Source organism: Budorcas taxicolor, chromosome 24 (assembly GCF_023091745.1).
Source record: "Budorcas taxicolor isolate Tak-1 chromosome 24, Takin1.1, whole genome shotgun sequence".
Classification (NCBI taxonomy): domain Eukaryota; kingdom Metazoa; phylum Chordata; class Mammalia; order Artiodactyla; family Bovidae; genus Budorcas; species Budorcas taxicolor.
In genome coordinates, this window is record NC_068933.1 from 23331162 (window position 1) to 23349359 (window position 18198).

Consider the following 18198-nt stretch of genomic DNA (forward strand, 5'->3'; position numbering starts at 1 on the left):
CAACGTCTTCTAGTGCCCACATATCTACTCGGCATGCTGACAGTGCCTTTAAAAGCCTTCTGGGCAACATCAAAAACCTTTGTTATTTATTTACCTCGAAGCAAGTTCGCTTATCATTTAGAAAAGTTCTCAGAACCCTGCTTGTCTCTCTCCACTGTCTCTCACCTTTCTAAAGACTTTAAGCAGAAGCAAGGCCTTGGCCATGAAATCATTGATCACATTTGTGCAGCGGTAAATTATAACTAGAGCTAGGAATTACCCCCTTACTGCATACAAATGATGTTTTTACAAGGTATACTTAAATGCAGAATCTTTTGAAATCACAATATAATACTGAAAAACAGGTACACATGTATTGTTGGGGCAATTCGCCCATATTGGAGTTCATGTTCTAGTGTTTCTTCAGATCTCTTCTATTAACCTTTAACCACAAAGACTTTGTCAGATGCTTTAGATAGCCAAGCACTGTGCTTGACTGAAAAGATGCTGAATTCATAGTCTCTACAGACCAGAATCTAAATGGATTAAACGCAGACCAAATAACAACATTGGATGCCAGTTCCAGGAATCACATCACAAACCCGGTGAGAAGAATGGGGTTCCTCTTTTGGAGGGCGTGTCTGAGATGATCCCATCAGTCACAGCTCTCCGTCTTCTCTGCAATGACACACCAGTTGCCATGGTCGTTCCCAGAGCTCAGAATACGGAGCTCCGACACACTCTCCTTCAGCAGGCCACAGAGCTCACCTTCTCGAAACACGTGGTAGTAACGCATAAAGGCTCTGGAATCCAAAACGTTGGGCTGCTGTTCTTCGACAGAAATGGCGTCCCCTGGGTTGGAGTCTGTGGAATCTGCTGCAGAAATCCTCCTCCATGATTTACTACCAGAAGCGGTGCTTTCTTCTAAGTTATCTTCATCCACACAGCTCTCCTTAGCATTGGTGCCACCCAGAAAATTCCCATCTCCGTTTCTCCTTATGACTCCGGGATGGTCTCCGTTTAGCTGTTTGCATGTGGTGGGCACCCTCAGCCACTCCAGAGGTCCTTGAGACAGCTCCACAAACACTTCCTCATCTAAATTTTGCTCTCCTGCTGACAAAGTCTCTGGATGACCTAAGTCGAAACTTGAGTGTCTTGAAGGCTGGATGGATATCGTGCTATTGGCCCAGCTTTCTGTGCTTTTCAGGGGTCTCACTTTTTCAATTTGCTTCCTCAGAGTGGATTCATCCAAAGATCTAGAGGAAAACCAGGAGCGAAACGATTTCCCCAGTGTGTTATAGAATCCGTTTTCTTCCTCGCCTTCCTTGGAAATATTTGCACAGCAGGTGCCAGCCAGAACAGAGTCGCAGTCCACACTGTGGGACCGCTTCGAGTTGCAGCGCCCCTCAAAACACACGGAACAGGGGCAGGCGGAGCAGGGCGGGTGGTAGGGATGGCCTCTTTCTGGGCGCCCACACGGCTGCTTTCTCCCCGGCTGGCCGGATTCCGAGAGAGGTTGGGAGCACAAGGCTTTGTTCCAGGGAACAAGCACGTCTTGCTTCTCAAAGTGCCGGTTCTTCTGTTCCATGGCCCAAACATAAATCATCAGCTGGCCCCCAGGAGCCAGGACCCTGGCCATTTCTTTTATGGCTCTGATTCTTCTTTGTTTTGTAGAAAAATGATGTATGACTGAAAAAGAAGAAACTGGATCTCAGTGTATACACATTTATAGACTAGTATTTTCTGTATAACAGTGATGCACTTTTGATATATACTGGAGTGGGTTACCATTTCCTCCTCCAGGGGATCTTCCCAACCCAGGGATTGAACCTGCATATCTTGCATCTCCTTCATTGGCAGGTGGATTCTTTTCCCACTGTCACCTGAGAAGCCCTTGACATGTGCTAAGTACTCCTTATTGCCTGCAGCGTGGGCAGATGGTAGAAATAGCGCAGACCTGGTTTCAGGAGAAGCATAATTTTTAACTTTGTTTCCTATATCAGCAGACCCTGGAGATACTGTGGGTTTGCTTCCAGGCTACTGGAATGAATAAAGTCGCACGAATTCTTGGTTTCCCAGTGCATATAAAAGTGATATTTACACTATACTGTAATCAGTTAAGTGTGTACTAGCATTATGTGTTAAAAAACAACATATGTACCTTAATTTAAAAATATTGCTAAAAACTGCTAACCATCACCTGAGCCTTCAGTAAGTCATAATCTTTTTGCAGCAGTACACCCAAGATCACAGGTCACCATGCAAAGATAATGATAATGAGAAAGTTGAAAATGTTACCAGAATTACTAAAATGTGACACAGGGACACAAAGTGAGCAAACGCTGTTGCCAGAACAGCGCCAATAGACAACAGGCTCAGTACAAGGTTGCCCCAACCTTCCATTTGTAAAAATGCAGTGTCCACAAAGTACAATAAAATGAGATATGCCTCTAAGAGGAGAGTGAAAAAGTTGGCTTAAAGCTCAACATTCAGAAAATGAAGATCATGGCATCTGGTCCCATCACTTCATGGCAAATAGATGGGGAAACAGTGGAAACAGTGTCAGACTTTATTTTTTTGGGCTCCAAAATCACTGCAGATGGTGACTGCAGCCATGAAATTAAAAGACGCTTACTCCTTGGAAGAAAGGTTATGACCAACCTAGATAGCATATTCAAAAGCAGAGACATTACTTTGCCGACTAAGGTCCGTCTAGTCAAGGCTATGGTTTTTCCTGTGGTCATGTATGGATGTGAGAGTTGGACTGTGAAGAAGGATGAGCACTGAAGAATTGATGCTTTTGAACTGTGATGTTGGAGAAGACTCTTGAGTGTCCCTTGGACTGCAAGGAGATCCAACCAGTCCATTCTAAAGGAGATCAGCCCTGGGATTTCTTTGGAAGGAATGATGCTAAAGCTGAAGCTCCAGTACTTTGGCCACCTCATGTGAAGAGTTGACTCACTGGAAAAGACTTTGATACTGGGAGGGATTGGGGGCAGGAGGAGAAGGGGACGACCGAGGATGAGATGGCTGGATGGCATCACTGACTCGATGGACGCGAATCTGAGTGAACTGTGGGAGTTGGTGATGGACAGGGAGGCCTGGTGTGCTGTGATTCATGGGGTCGCAAAGAGTCGGACACGACTGAGCGACTGAACTGAACTGAACTGAATCTTGGACGATTATTTAACTTCTCTGGACTTTGTCTCTTCATGTATAAGAAGACACCTAGAATGAACAATCTGTAAGGCCTCTTCCAGTTCTAAAATCCTGTGAATTTTGTTAGCCAGAAAAATGACCAGTGTGAATTAATAAAATTTGAAAGGGAGAGCTAACCCTAAATTAGGTAAATATTCCCTAGTAGAATTCTATGAAATAACTTGTTGTTTTAATGAATGATTTGTACTTCTGAAGCATCACAAATTGAACCTGGGTCTCCTGCATTGTAGGCAGATGCTTTACCATCTGAGCCAGTCATTGTTATTAAGATTGATACCATTGGTTGATTAATACAGTTGGTTAATAAGTTAATCAAGCAAGTGTAAGTAGAGAAAATGTTAAAAAAAATTTCTGTTTAGAAAATGCTAAGGTAAGCCATCCAACCTCCAGACCAAATGATTCCTTATAATTTTTCATAATGTTAATATAATATGAAATTGTATTTACTTAAGAAAAAGCAGCTTACAGGTCACTGTTTTACTTGCAGTTCTTTGCAAGTTAAAATGAGAGTCAAGTGGGATTGCCTGTATCTAGTCTTAGGGGGGTTATTAGATGCATTTTTATCAAACAGTATTTAGAAAGTACTTGTCTGTTGTCTGTGGGGTCACACAGAGTCGGACACGACTGAAGTGACTTAGCAGCAGCAGCAGCAGTCTGTGAGCTCCTAGAGTTTAATCACAGTGTGTCAAGAAAAAACATCACATTATTTTTCCTCACACAAGCTTATCACTTATTTCAGGTAGGAAATTGGCTCTAAAGAGAGTCTGGACATTGCTGCTCAGATGTGAGTACAGAGCGGGTGAAACAGTGCCTGTAACCTTAGCATAATGCATGCATGCTAAGTCGCTTCAGTCGTGTCGGACTCTGTGCGACCCCATAGACGGCAGCCCACCAGGCTCCTCTGTCCCTGGGATTCTCTAGGCAAGAATACTGGAGTGGGAAATTGGCTCTAAAGAGAGTCTGGACATTGCTGCTCAGATGTGAGTGCAGAGCGGGTGAAACAGTGCCTGTAGCCTTAGCATAATGCAGAGGTACAAATGAATCTCTTTCGTTTACACGGCACAGAGAGCTGTCAAAGCGAGATTATCCAAGGGTACACTTTGTGTTGTTCCCAGTCAGGTTTGCTTTCCCATCAGCAGAGCACAAACCCTGGTTTCTCTTACTATACCATGCAGGAACCTAGAGGCGCAAGGTTCAAATGCATGTAAGTTATTTATTTACAGCTGTGCTGGGTCTTCGTTGCTGCATGAGTTTTTCTGTAGTTGTGGCTACCCTCTACCCACTGGTTGCAGTGTGCAAGCTGCTTATTGCGATGGTCTTGTGGCAGAGCACAGGCTCCAGGCCTTGCGGCTTCAGTAGTTGTGACCCACGGGCTCAGTAGTCGCAGCTCCCGGGCTCTAGAGCACAGACTCAGTAGTTGGGTGCACTGGCTTAGTTGGTCCCTGGCATGTTGGATCCTCCCAGATCAGGGACTGAACCTGTGTCTTCTGCATTGACAGGTGGATTCTTTACCCCTGAGCCACCAGAGAAACCCTCAGATGCCTTTAGAGAACAAGACACCAGCGTATTTTGTCCTGGATCTAGCAGTGACCGGCTTTGTGATCGTTGGCTGATCACTTTACTTCACTGGGTGTCAGGCTAGTGACACTGAAGAATGAGCCCTTTGCAAAGTTCAGTTTGAAAGCGTACACTTTTTTTTTTTTTTAATTTATTGATGTCTTTTAAAATTTTTGTTATTTTTTGGCCACACCATGCAGCAAGCAGGGCCTGTGGGATCTTAGTTCCCCACCCAGGGCTCCAACCCAGGCCTCCTGCATTGGGAGTGCAGAATCTTAACCACTGGACCACCAGAAAGTAACGCCCCGAGCTTACACTTCTTGAGTAGTGTCTTGGTCAATGAGCCGAAAGGGGGCAGGGAAGTCAGGACTGAGTCAGACTTAGGCGAGCACTAACATTCAGATCTGTGACTACCCCTGGTCGTTAATATCTCCCACGGCTTGCACCTAACACCCTGAAGCTTCCGTGGGTGTGTTTTTTAAACGCAGTCGATCCTTGTCACCTGTGGATTCTGTGTCCACAGATTCGCCCACTCGCTAAAATATGTTATAACTTCAGAACTCTGCATGCTCAGCATTTTTGTGGTCATTCCTTGACGTGCATAGAACAACCAAGAAGCTGAGCGTCCTCAGGCACATGTTCCCAGCTGGGGCCTGAGGAGGAGCTGCTCAGCCTTCTGTCTCCGCTCCAGCAGTGCCAGCAAGTGTCCTCTTCACGGTCTATTCAGTGCCGTGTGTTTTGCATTTTTGTGTTTTTGTTCATGATTTCTCTGTTGATTAATTGACAAAAATATTGTGACCAGAGGCTCACAAGAACCTAATCCTGTATTTCCCCTGGGAGCAATCGTTCGGTATTTGTTAATTCAGTGTTCACAGGACATTATTGAACATAACTTCTGTGAATAATTAGAATCGACTGTATTCTTGTGTTTTGACTGTGAGAGGGGAAAAACATCATTAAAATAGGATGATTTTAATATAGTAATGTCTTTTTAGCAGACTTTATAGGCCTTCAACAATTTAGGATTCTTGGCTTCAGAAGTTTTGTTTTTAAGGAAGAATATCTTTATACTTTTCATTCCTTAATATTGCTTATGTGATAATCCATTTTAATACCATAATTTCACCCAGGAAATATCTGAATCTTTTATATATTTAACATACAATACTAAGTAACTTTTAAGCCAGATGTTTCAGAAAAAGAAACTTATAATACATATAAAATGTATTATACATGCCTGTACACACATATTCTGTTAAGAAACATTGTAAATAAGTGGGACTTAAAGATGTATTTATATGAATTATCAATGTCAGGAAACTGTGTTGAATTTTAAAGAATAGAAAAGTCCCTTGTTGTTTAAAAATCATAATTTAAAGGCAAAAGTAGCACTTGGTGTATGTTTCCTGTAGGATAGGGTGTTGATTGAACACATGGGTAGGTTGAATTCAGCAACTGGATTCCAGAATCATATGAGGTTACATGTAGTCATCTTAAAAGTCCTGTTATATCTTGGTATTTTATGATGTATTGTTATTTAATTTTTCAGGTGTGTCTCATTTGACTATAATTATTCAGAATCTATGGGTTAGTATGAAGCAGAATTTTACAACCTCAACACTACTGGCATTTTTAAACAAGCTGGGTAATTCTTTATTGCAAGGCAGTGGGGACCAAGTAGACAACAGTTGAACATACAGTACTCAGTTGTGCCAACCAAAAATGCCTCCAAACGTTGACAGATATCCCCTGAGAGTGGGGCACAGTATAATCTCAAGTTGAGAACCACTGGCATGAAAAGTTGGTTTACACCATTTGAATATATGGACAAACTTTTATAAAAATTTTATCATTCTATTCTAAAAGTAAGTAGAAAGACTGTTTCTTTTTGTTATCTGTCAGTAAAACATAAGGAATGTATAATTGGGTTTGATGCCTACCCTCTCATATTATTATTAAGAGACATGGAAAATATATATTTATGTATTTAAAAATAGTAAAAATATATTTCTTCATGTTAAGCAAGAAATGCCAACATACATATCCTAAATAGGGAAGTAAATCTATATGGACATAGGAGAGACAGTTTAGTGAAATTTCCCCTAGTTCTAAATGTAAAAACTAACTGGAAAATGACCACAGTTCATAAAAACACATGCTGGGTTTCCACTGAAGGAAGCATTTTTCACTGGAAGATGGCAGCCAGCTGTTCTCATCTCCTCTTCGGGCAAGAGACTTCAGCTGACTGAAAAGAAGGACTCAACAACGTACAACATGGAGCATTTTCTGAAAGAGCAAAGTTGGTCAGTAGTCCCACGCCCCAGCGGTGGTTCAGCAGCACAGCCCGTTTGTAGGTAGCTGGCCGCAGAAATTCTACAACTAAAGTAAACAAAAGAAGAGCAAGCACTTCTCTGACCTCTCTGCAGTTTCCAGTTCTTCAGGTGGCGTGACCAAACCAAAAACTTCCTACTGAAGATTCAGAGGACAGTGTAATGTTTCTTGGTTCAACAAGAATCCCTTCTCTTAATTCTTACAACCAAATGGAGTTAACAGTTTCAAAAGCAGAGAAGTAGGGCTGTCAAAGAGCAGGTTTCCATGGCAACCACCTCCTGCCAGTCCTAACTGGTTCCAAGGTCATGACATCCAGGTCTGCATCCCCTCACTTTGCAAATATACAGTTCCCAATTAGTGTTAATAAATTGATTTCTTGTTTATTTCAGCAGAGAGCAAATAGTCATATTCTGTATCTTTATTAATATCTAGCAGTTTTGTACAGTTTTGTACAGATTCACTTTGCTTTGATAAAGCTTGCTATATTCAAATATGTTAATTATTTTAAAAGTGTGTTGGAGGAAATACTTTGCCTTGCACAAGATTTCTCACTTTGGAAAAGAATTTGCCATAATATTCCCTTACATAGCATGATTCCCTAGCATATTTAAATACTAGGTTTCAGGAATACATGTATTGGGTAAAATGAGCCTTGTGATCAGTCAGTTGTGTCTGACTCTTTGCGACTCCATGGACTGTGGCCTGTCAGGCTTGTCTGTGCATGGGATTCTCCAGGCAAGAATACTGGGGTGGGTTGCCATTTCCTCCTCTAGGAAAATGAGCCCGATCTGTACATACCTCAGGCATGGATTTTTGCTGTTTCTTTTCATTTTTGGCATGTGTATTTTATGGGCACACTTTTGGGAGAATATGACTGGTGTATTCCCTAGATTTTTGAATGATCTCTGACAGTGAGAGAACAGGGGGGCAATGTAAAACCAGGGCAGCCTGGGACCAGGTGGGCCTGTCTTCCCCAGAGACTTCTGTACCATGAGTGGCAGGTTGGTGACATCCTTCCAGTGGCAGTCAGTGCATTACTCTTAGAATATTCTGCTAGTAAAGGCCACACTTGTGGGCTGAAAAAAGTAGTATGGCTTCTAGAGATCTACTTCATGTTGTAAGAAGCTGGCTTCATTTCAGTAGAGCAAAGTACTGTTTTCAGTGAGTACAACCCTAATGGTTTGTCATTCATAAGTGGAAGAAACTGGAATGAGTCATCCAAAAGAGGAAAGCAACAGTTTGAAGGTTAAACTAGATAAAAGAATCTCATGTACCACTGTAAGTACACTTGAAATTAAATAATTCAGTTGAAATATATTTTTAAAAATTAGATTAAATGAATTACATGGATCTTTCTACAAAGAATGGATGTTGAGTTGTGAGAGTGTCCTCAACCAGGTAGCGTTATTCTCATGGTGAAGAGCGACCCTGTGATGGGGTTGCCTTACCGCCAATGGAGATGATGGCATCGAAGCCCTGATCCCTGAAGGGGAGGTTAAGGTTGTCACACACCGTGACTTCACAGCCTCTGCTCCGGGCAATCTCGACCAATGGTGCACAGTAGTCACAGCCCAGGGTATGTACCTGACTGTTCACTTTCAGATACTTTCCAGTCCCACAACCTGTAAGAGGAAAATCTGTGTTACACGCTATCCTTAGTGGAAAATGCAAGGCTACCAGTTACTTTGTCTTGCTGCTGCTGCTGCTGCTAAGTCGCTTCAGTCGTGTTCAACTCTGTGGGACCCCACGGACCGTGGCCCACCAGGCTCCTCCACCCATGGGATTTTCCAGGCAAGAGTGCTGGAGTGGGGTGCCATTGCCTTCTCCATACTTTGTCTTAGGGAATAGCAATAACTTGATACAGGCCAACCTTGGCGATATTGCGGGTTCCATTCCCGACCATGGCATTAAAGCAGTGTTGCAATAAAGTGAGTCACGTGACATTTTTTTGGCCTCTTAGTGCATTTAAAAATGGTGTTTACACTGTAGTCTTTTCAGCATGCAGCAGCATTAAGTCTACAAAAACCATGTACATACCTCATTTTTTAAATAGGGTATTGCTGAAAAATGTTCACCATCATCTGAGCCTTCAGCAAGGTGTAAGTGTTTCTTCTGGTGGAGGGTTTGAAATACAGGGAGAATCACCAAAATGTGACAGAGAGACACAAAGTGAGAAAATGCTCTTGGAAAAATGGCGCCAGTAGAGTTGCTCAAGGCCAGGTTGCCACAAACCTTCAGTTGGTGCAAAACACAACACGGTATCTGGGAAGTGCAATAAAATGAGGTCTCACCAACCAAGACAGAACCCCCAGCATGGATTGCAGGCACGCAAATGAAGAGCCTTCAGAGAGCATGGATGTGTTCATACATAGAGAAAAGGAGATGGAAATAGGAAAAGGAAATATTATTTATTGACTATTTAATAAGGTCATGTGAGAGTTGGACTGTGAAGAAAGCTGAGCACCAAAGAATTGATGCTTTTAAACTGTGGTGTTAGAGAAGACTCTTGAGAGTCCCCTGGACTGCAAGGAGATCCAACTAGTCCATTCTGAAGGAAGTCAGCCCTGTGATTTCTTTGGAAGGACTGATGCTAAAGCTGAAACTCCAGTACTTTGGCCACCTCATGCGAAGAGTTGACTCATTGGAAAAGACTCTGATGCTGGGAGGGATTGGGGGCAGGAGGAGAAGGGGACGACAGAGGATCACATGGCTGGATGGCATCACTGACTTAATGAATGTGGATTTGAGTGAACTCCGGGAGTTGGTGATGGACAGGGAGGCCTGGCGTGCTGCGATTCATGGGGTCGCAAAGAGTCGGACACGACTGAGCAACTGAACTGAACTGACTGAATAAGGTCATGTCCATAGGGGTTTCTTAACATGATAGCACAAGCAAGAAATGTCAGCTGGCCCCCAGCAGATAGTAATAGTTCCTAGTATTATTATTTAATAATAATAATATGACAATATTATTATAATAAAATTTAATAATTTCATAATAAATATAATAGCATCTTATATTTATAATATATTATAATTATAACAAAATATTATAATAATATACATTATTAATAGTATTATTAATAGTAGTGATATTATTGTTAATCTTAACTATTATTAATAATAATAGTTCCCTAGTACAAGTTCCCTAGCACAAGCAAGAAATATCAGGTGGCCCCCAGCAGATAGTAATAGTTCCTAGTATTATTATTTAATAATAATAATATAATAATATTTTATTATTATAATAATTTTATCATGAATATAATATAATTTTATATTATATTATAATAATAAATATAATTATAATAAATTTTAATAATATATATCATTAATACTATTATTAATAATAGTAGTGCTATTATTGCTGTTCCTAACTATTATTAATAATAACAGTTCCCTAGTATTCTAGTGATAGGGTCCAGTCTCTTTATAAGTTACTTTCACATACATATTTCTCTAGATTTATGTGTTCTGGGCATTTAGTCTTGTGTTATCAAAACTTCTTACAACTTGCCGCTAAGTAACAACTTTTCAATTTCTATAACAACTTATAAAATAAGTTATACAATGGAACGGGCCTTTCAGAAACTTAAAATTTGAATGAAAAAAGGGTTTCAGTATCTTTTTATGCAGTCTGTTGTCAGTGCTAGCTCTTGTAAGTTTATTTTTAAAAAACTTCTTTATTTGTCCACTTATGGCTGTGCTGGCTCTCTGTCACCGAGTGCAGGCTTTCTCCGCTTGCGGAGAGTGGGGGCAGTCTTCGTTGCCGTGCGCTGGCCTCTCACCGTGCTGGCCTCTCTCGTTGCAGCTCCTGGGCTCTAGAGCAGCGGCTCAGCGCTGATGACTTGCCCTGCGGCCTGTCGGGTCCTCCTGGACCAAGGATCAAACCTGCGTCCCCTGTGCTTGCAGGCGGATTCTCAACCACCGGACCACCAGGGAAGTCCTCTAACAAAGAACGATTTTTTCTTAAATAGACCAGTTTTGACATTTGCTTTCCAGTGGCAGAGACCCAGATAATTCAAGGTTCACATAGTGCCTAGATTTAGATCAGTCAGATTTCCCTGATATTATGCTGAAGAAGCTAGTGACATAAAGAAACGGTCACCTTGAAACAAAACATTCCATGGTCTAGTGTCTAGTATTCTGTTCTAGCGCAGACATATCATCTATTTCTTTTTTCAGAAATATTTAAAGATCTCAGTAGAGCTTATATCCCTGCCTACTGGCATTAGCTGTATATTTTTTTGCCTGAAAGATAGCTACCACTATTCAAAGATGATTCAGTTGCTGCTTTTGAAATACATCACAACACTCTTCGATGATAACTCCTTAATAGGAGCTAATCAAAATTATATGAGACACTAAAAACATAATTAAGATTTGCCAATGCCAGCTGAGACAGTGGAGAGCTTGTGAATAGAAAATAAGATTTCCAGCTTTATTATTTCAGTCTAAATGACTGACGTCTTAGAAATATTTTAGATCTCATAGCCATACTCCCTAAGAATGCTTTTGAGAAAAAGGATCCAATGTGTGAGAGCAATCATGGGGAAAATATAATCCATAAAGTATTTTAAAATTGAAATCCCAAACATTTCAAAGATGATGCTCATATTTTAAGAAAAATAACCTTGTAAATTTTTCTGCTATTTTGAACTGGCTCAGGGGATACATTTAGAAAAATAAAAGGGGAAATTACTTCCAAGATACTAATAAAAACAGGTTCATGAGATATTAGAGCTAGAGGGATGTGTTCAGAGAGCATCTGGTAGCAATGAGGAAGCTGAGGTCCTCTTAGATCTTATAGTCTCCTGAAGGGTTTCCAGTGCCCCTGATGCCCTTGATCCATCCCATATTCATTTCTTGGTGTGTGTTGGGGGGATGCTGTGCTGTTCTGCTTGCAGGGATCTTAGTTCCCTGACCAGAATTGAACCCTGAGCACCGAGTCCTAACCCCTGGACCACCAGGGAATTCCCTCATGTTCATTTCTAACAGCATTCTTTTTTCTTTTTTGGTTCTGAATACCTATTGAATTGCTTTATAATGTTGTGTTAGTTTCTGCTGTACAACGAAGTGAGTCAGCTATAAGTATACACATATCCCCTCCTTCTTGGACCTCCCTCCAACCCCCAGCCTCTCGGTCATCACAGAGCACCGAGCTGAGCTCCCTCAGCTATCCAGCAGCTTCCCACTAGCTCTCTATTTTACACATCATAGCGTATGTAGGTCTATGCTGCCCTCCCAGTTCGTCCAACATGGCATTCATTTTTGAAGATAGTAATGGGACTCCTGAATACAGGGCAATTATCTGTTTCCTGAGTGCAGAACTGGAGGTGCTAGAGAGGGGAGATTTTATCCTAATGAGGAAATGAAGAATACTGCCAAGCCTAGTCACCCCATTATCTTAAGCAAGAAGTAAATCAGAACACTTTTGATTCGGCAGCTCCCATACACAGCAGTCATGCTCCTTTACAAAATCTCATTAAATGATAACCTCCTGTAGTACTGCAGAGCGACAATAGCAGGTGTCTGCGTGCTTCTGTCCCCCTCTATTCCGTATTCTGCACCACAGTAGAGCTAAGGAAGAAAACAGATAATTACCTCAGTTCAGCAAGATGTTTTGGCCCATGGTGAGTAAGTACTTGCTAGAAATAATTAATCTGAATGTTCCCTCCGAAGTTTGCAGAAAGAGCTACATTTTTAAAATTGAAGTGTTTTTTTTTTTTTTCTTTTCTTTTTGGCTAAGACCTTATCTGAAAGAGAATTCTCTTTTCCTTTGGGAAAAGGAAGAATACAGCCTATTTATTTCTCCTAAACCTTTTGAAGTCAGAGATGAGGGAACATGTTTTGTTCTGTAGGCATGGTGCCTGCCCCTTAGTAGGAGCTCTAAATTTTTATTGACTCAGAGAAGAAATGGTAATTAGAGAATGACTTAGCAAAATAAGTCTGACCTCAGAATATGGGGAAAATAATTGAGAGTTAAAAGGCAAAAAGGAACTTTGATTATTGAAAAATTAGTTTTAGTTACGTGTACAAAAATAAAAATCTCAATACTGTTAGGATAGTTGTCTCTGATGTCAGGTAAAAAGGTCACCTTGCACAGAAAGGAATACAGATCTAGTCTTTATTTTGCTTCTAAACTAATCAAAGTAAAGATTTTAAGCTGAAGAACACCCACCATGTACCATGTTCTTTTTAAATATTATAGTCTATTTGTATTCATAATTTATCAGTTTAAGACTTTGTTGAGTTGAGAGAAATGTGAGTTTTATATATAAGGATAATGTTATGCTGAAAGGGATTGGCTAGCCAAATATGGTTCTGTTTTATTTATTTTTTGTCAGAATACAGATGATTTACAATGTTGTGTTAGTTTCAGGTGTACAGCAAAGTGAATCAGCTATACGTACACATATATCCCCTCTTCTTTTCAGGTTCTGTTCCCTCATCAGTGATGACCGATTGTTGAGTAGAGCTCCCTGTGCTCTTCTCAGCAGGTTCTCATTAGTTTCCTACTTTGCATACAGTAGTGTGTATATGTCAGTCCCACTCTCCCAGCTTATCCCTGGCATGTACCCTCTTCTAATGGCCTTAAGTTAGTAGCCCATTTCAGGAAAAGATTGCCTTCATTGTACAAGCTACAGTATTTCCTGAGGGTACTTTCATTCTGCTGTCTTTGAATCTTCAGTGCTCTTTATATTTAAACACAGTTGCTCTCCCTTCATTCCTGATCCCTCCCTGAAGACATAGTTCAGGAATCGTCATCGCACACCTCAGCAGATCAGCTTCGCTGGGGAACAGGGTGATGTGCTTAATAAAATTTAGCCAATAAACAGTTGCACCACTAAAACAGCATAGCATAGCATCCCCGTGTGGGCAACTGGAGCCCAGTTACCTTGCATGTTTGTTACCTATGCAAAGTTTTATTAATCATCAGTACTGGAGTGGGTAGCCTATCCCTTCTCTAGGGGATCTTTCCGATCCCGGAATCAAACCGGGGTCGCCTGCATTGCAGGTGGATTTTTTACCAACTGAGCTGTGAGGGAAGCCCAAATCATTAATTACAAATTGCTAATCTAAATACCAGTCAAATTAGCCAACATAGACTTGATTTTTTTAACTAAGTGGAAAACCGAGAAAGAAAAAGTATTTCCTTCGGAGGATAGTTCTCTTGTTCTGTGGGCTTCCCTGGTGGCTCAGTGGTAAAGAATCTGCCGGCAGTGTGAGAGACACAAGCTCAGTCCCTGGGTTGGGAAGATGCCCTGGAGTAGGACATGGCAGCCCACTCCAGTGTTCTTGATTGGAGAATCCCATGGACAGAGGCGCCTGGAGGGCAACAGTCCATTGGGTCACAAAGAGCCGGACACAACGGAGTGACTAACAGTGTTGTTCTCCTTCCTTTCCTCTACTAATCCCTTTGGATTCTTTCCTTTTTACTGATTTTTCTTAATTTCAATTTTATTTTTAAACTTATCTTTCATTGCATAATTAATCCTACTATTTATTGAGTAGTAAAAACCTATAAATAACATAAAAATCAAAAGATGCAGATGAATAAAATAACATTTGGATTTCCAAGCGCAGTGGTATAGAATCTGCTAGCCAGTGCAGGAGACACAAGAGACGTAGTTTTGATCCTTGGGTTGGGAAGACCCCCTGGAGAAGGAAATACCTGCTCCAGTATTCTTGCCTGGAAGATTCCATGGACAGAGGAGTCTGGTGGGCTACTGTCCATGGGGGTCACAAAGAGTGGGACAGGACTGAGCTACTGAGCACACAAAATTTACTAAATGGATTTGCACAGGGATACTTAAAGAATGTTATTTGTGCTGTAATTCGTAGTAGCAAAATGTAGCAAACAACATACATAGCTGTTGGTGTGGTGTTATTAGCATAGAAAGCTATGCAGCTTTTCATACTCAATAGCTATAGAACAAACACTATGCTGTGCTGTGCTGAGTTGCGTCCGACCCTTTGCAACCCTTTGGACTGTACTCTGCAAGGCTCCTCTGTCCGCAGGATTCTCCAGGCAAGAATACTGGAGTGGATTGCTATTCCCTTTTCCTGGGGACCTTCCTGACTCAGGGATCAAACCCATATCTCCTATGTCTCCTGCATTCCAGGGGGATTCTTTTGATCTCAATATACAAAGAGACAAAAGCTAGCTGTATTGTGTATAACATACTAATTTGTGTAATTGAAAAAGGTAAGGCTACCCGGGCACATACTTACATGCACAGATATGCTTATATTTATGTGAAGTATCTCAAGAGTAAACAAGAAGCTAAGAGCATAGTGCCTCTGATGTGGGTTACTTGGTGCTGGGAACTGGCATGGGAAGATAATTCTCACTATACATTTTTATGTACCTTTGTTACTAAGCCATTTAAATGGATTACCTATCAAAAAAATTTAAGCAATTTGTATTCCCCTAATATTCAGACTGTTTACTCATATGGTTTCATCATATTGGTCTTTTATACTGACTCTGAAGAAAGTTCTGTTGATTAAGAAAATTACTTTTTTTTTTCTATCAGGTATGTTGCACTTAGTTTTACCTAGTTTGATTTTGGTTTTTTATTTCCCTTATATTTATTCTAGATTTCTGCCTTGTAGAACCTTTTAAATTTTATGCAGTCAAAAATACTAAATGCAGTCAATCTTCCTTACTCACAGATCAGTATTTGCATGCGCATCTATTTGCTGACGTTTATTTGTAATGCCAGAGCCTGTACTGAGAGTGCACAAGTGTCTTTAAACAGAAACACACGTGAAATAAGATTAGGTGTTGACCAGTTTTGTGACCACAGGCTCATAGGAACTTAATCCTGTATTTCCCCTTGGGGTGCCAATTCAGTGTTCACTAATTCTGGGTTCACAGGAGCTTTATAGAATCTGACTTCTGTAAATGATGACAATCAATTGTATTTTCTTTTATGGTTTCTGACTTGTTTTGTGTCATGCATGGAGATTCCTTTGGCTTTTGAAAATATTTTTAAAAATAACATAGTCGTCCTCTAGCACTTTAATCACTTTATTTTCTTATATTTAAATCTTTGCTCCATTTGGAATTTTTGATGTAAGATATAATCAGGCTTCCCTGGTAGCTCAGACAGTAAAGAATCTGCCAGCAATGTAGGAGATCCAGGTTCAATCCCTGTGTTGGGAAGATCCCCCAGAGAAGGAATGGCTGCCCACTTCAGTACTCTTGCCTACCGAATTCCATGGACAAAAGAGCCTGGTGGGCTGCGGTCCATGGGATCGCGGAAAGTCAGACACAACTGAACAACTAACATGCACCTTTTTTCATGAGAAAGTAGCGTATACATTCTGTTGTCTCCAAACCTTTTCATCCCAATTGATTTAAGATCCTGGTACTTTGCTTATATTATGAGTGGTAAGAGTTCCAAACCCACCGCATCTTCTGAAACCAGTTTTTTTTTTTTTTTAAGTTAACACGATAGAGATATTTTTAAAGATTCTCCACTTCTACATGACATGTACCCCTTCTTTGAATTCTACCCTGCTCGCACCATCTTTAACAAGCTGAAAGCCCTGGGCACATCTATTTCTCTTACCAGCATTTTGACTGAATGTCAAATTAAACAGAACTTGTGACTCCAGACTTACGATTTATACAGGTCCTGTGTGCATGCAGTTGCTAGAGAGCAGATTTAGGTGGGAATGCTTCCAGTGGAATCATACCTTGTCTTAAAACTTAACCTGAGCTCTCCTGGGCTGTGGCTACCACTTCTAGATTCCAAAACATACTAAGTCGAAAACTTCCCAGCAAATCACGGATTATGAAGATATGATCCAATTTGTGTTCTAATAATAAAACCCCTACAGAATAGTTAAGGGAAGGAATTCCTGAGATTCTTAAGAGGTGATAGGGCTTCTTGTGAGTGTATGTTAGTCACTCAGTCGTGTCCAACTCTTTGCAACCCTATGGACTGTAGCCCTCCAGGCTCCTCTGTCCATGGGATTTCCCAGGCAAGGATACTGGACTGGATAGCCAGTCCCTTCTCCAGGGGGTCTTCCTGACCCAGGGATCGAACCCAGGTCTCCTGCTTTGCAGGCAGATTCTTAACTGTCTGAGCCACCAGGGATGCCAGATAGAACCTCTTATATATACACAATTCTGGCTCTTCTGTAGAAGGCGTGGAAGCCCCTCAAGGTGAGCCACCAAAACACTGTCCTCCCACATGTGAAGGAATCTACCTTTAAAATGGTCAGACTCACAAGCGGCCATTTCAGTCCAGGCAGATTCAGCCAAGGTCGGGTTGATTTGTGAAAGGATATGCACAAAGGCTCTGAGAAGACTGCTTCTGTCTAAATGCAGATTTGGGGAACTTTTCTACTTTCTCGTGTGACCTCATGAATTTCTGCTATAAAGTGAATATTCTAGGTGCTGACATGCCAAGGACACAGTTTCAGACTTCCGGTTAGAACAGAGATGAAAAATGAATCTGAAAAGGAAAGGCACGGAGTATATACACATCAGACTGCGTGGCCCTGCCCGGGTTACCTATGTCGGCGATGAGACTGCCTGGCTTCTGCTCCTGGAGGAACTGGCGGACGCGGGGCCAGGCTTTGCTCTGCAGGTCGCTGAAGTAGGGCGCGGTGCTCTCGTACACATCATGCACGTGCTGCTTCTCCAGCTGGGCGGCTGCATGGTCCATCCTGGGGAGAGTGGGGCCGTGCCAGGGGATGCGGTTCAGAGTGGGCACCGGGAACGGCTGATGGAGATGCAGGTTTCCTAAAATGGGAACTTACGACTGCCAAGGTTATGCTGTTTTTATCCTTTCTTTATTTTTCCTTTTTTTTTTTTAATTACTTACTTTTTAATTGAAGGATAACTGCTTGACAGAATTGTGTTGGTTTCTGCCAAACATCAACATGAATCAATCAGAGGTATACATATGCCCCCTCCCTCTCTTACAAACTGCAAAGTACATAGCCTTCACCGGAACCTCACCAGCACTGTCGAAAGACTAGCAGAGGCATCGCTGTTAGCTGTACATCTTCAGAAAACAGTCATTTGGGAATGAGCTAACTGTAATGTGTTTCTGTGCAAGATGAGGCCTTAATTTTGGAAACATATACAAA

At 41.4% G+C, this 18198-nt stretch overlaps 1 protein-coding gene across 1 annotated transcript; it reads right to left on the minus strand.

Moving 5' to 3' along the window:
• Nucleotides 1-634: 634 nt before the first annotated feature.
• TRMT9B (tRNA methyltransferase 9B (putative)) lies at nucleotides 635-17831 on the minus strand. Its single transcript, XM_052661537.1, has 3 exons — nucleotides 17618-17831; nucleotides 8535-8708; nucleotides 635-1668 (listed from the first exon to the last, which is right to left on the minus strand). The coding sequence occupies exons 1-3, from the start codon at nucleotides 17769-17771 to the stop codon at nucleotides 635-637; spliced, it is 1362 nt and encodes a 453-aa protein (XP_052517497.1). The 5' UTR covers nucleotides 17772-17831.
• Between the last annotated feature and the right edge of the window lie 367 nt (nucleotides 17832-18198).

What these genes read in the sequence shown, in the direction of transcription:
- TRMT9B (XM_052661537.1), bottom strand. Translation starts at nt 17,771, where the DNA reads ATGGACCATGCAGCCGCCCAGCTGGAGAAGCAGCACGTGCATGATGTG. An exon ending in CAGTCTCATCGCCGACATAG is followed by an intron (nt 8,709 to 17,617) that starts GTAACCCGGGCA and finishes TTCCTCTTACAG; the next exon opens with GTTGTGGGACTGGAAAGTAT. An exon ending in TGCCATCATCTCCATTGGCG is followed by an intron (nt 1,669 to 8,534) that starts GTAAGGCAACCC and finishes CTTCTTTTTCAG; the next exon opens with TCATACATCATTTTTCTACA.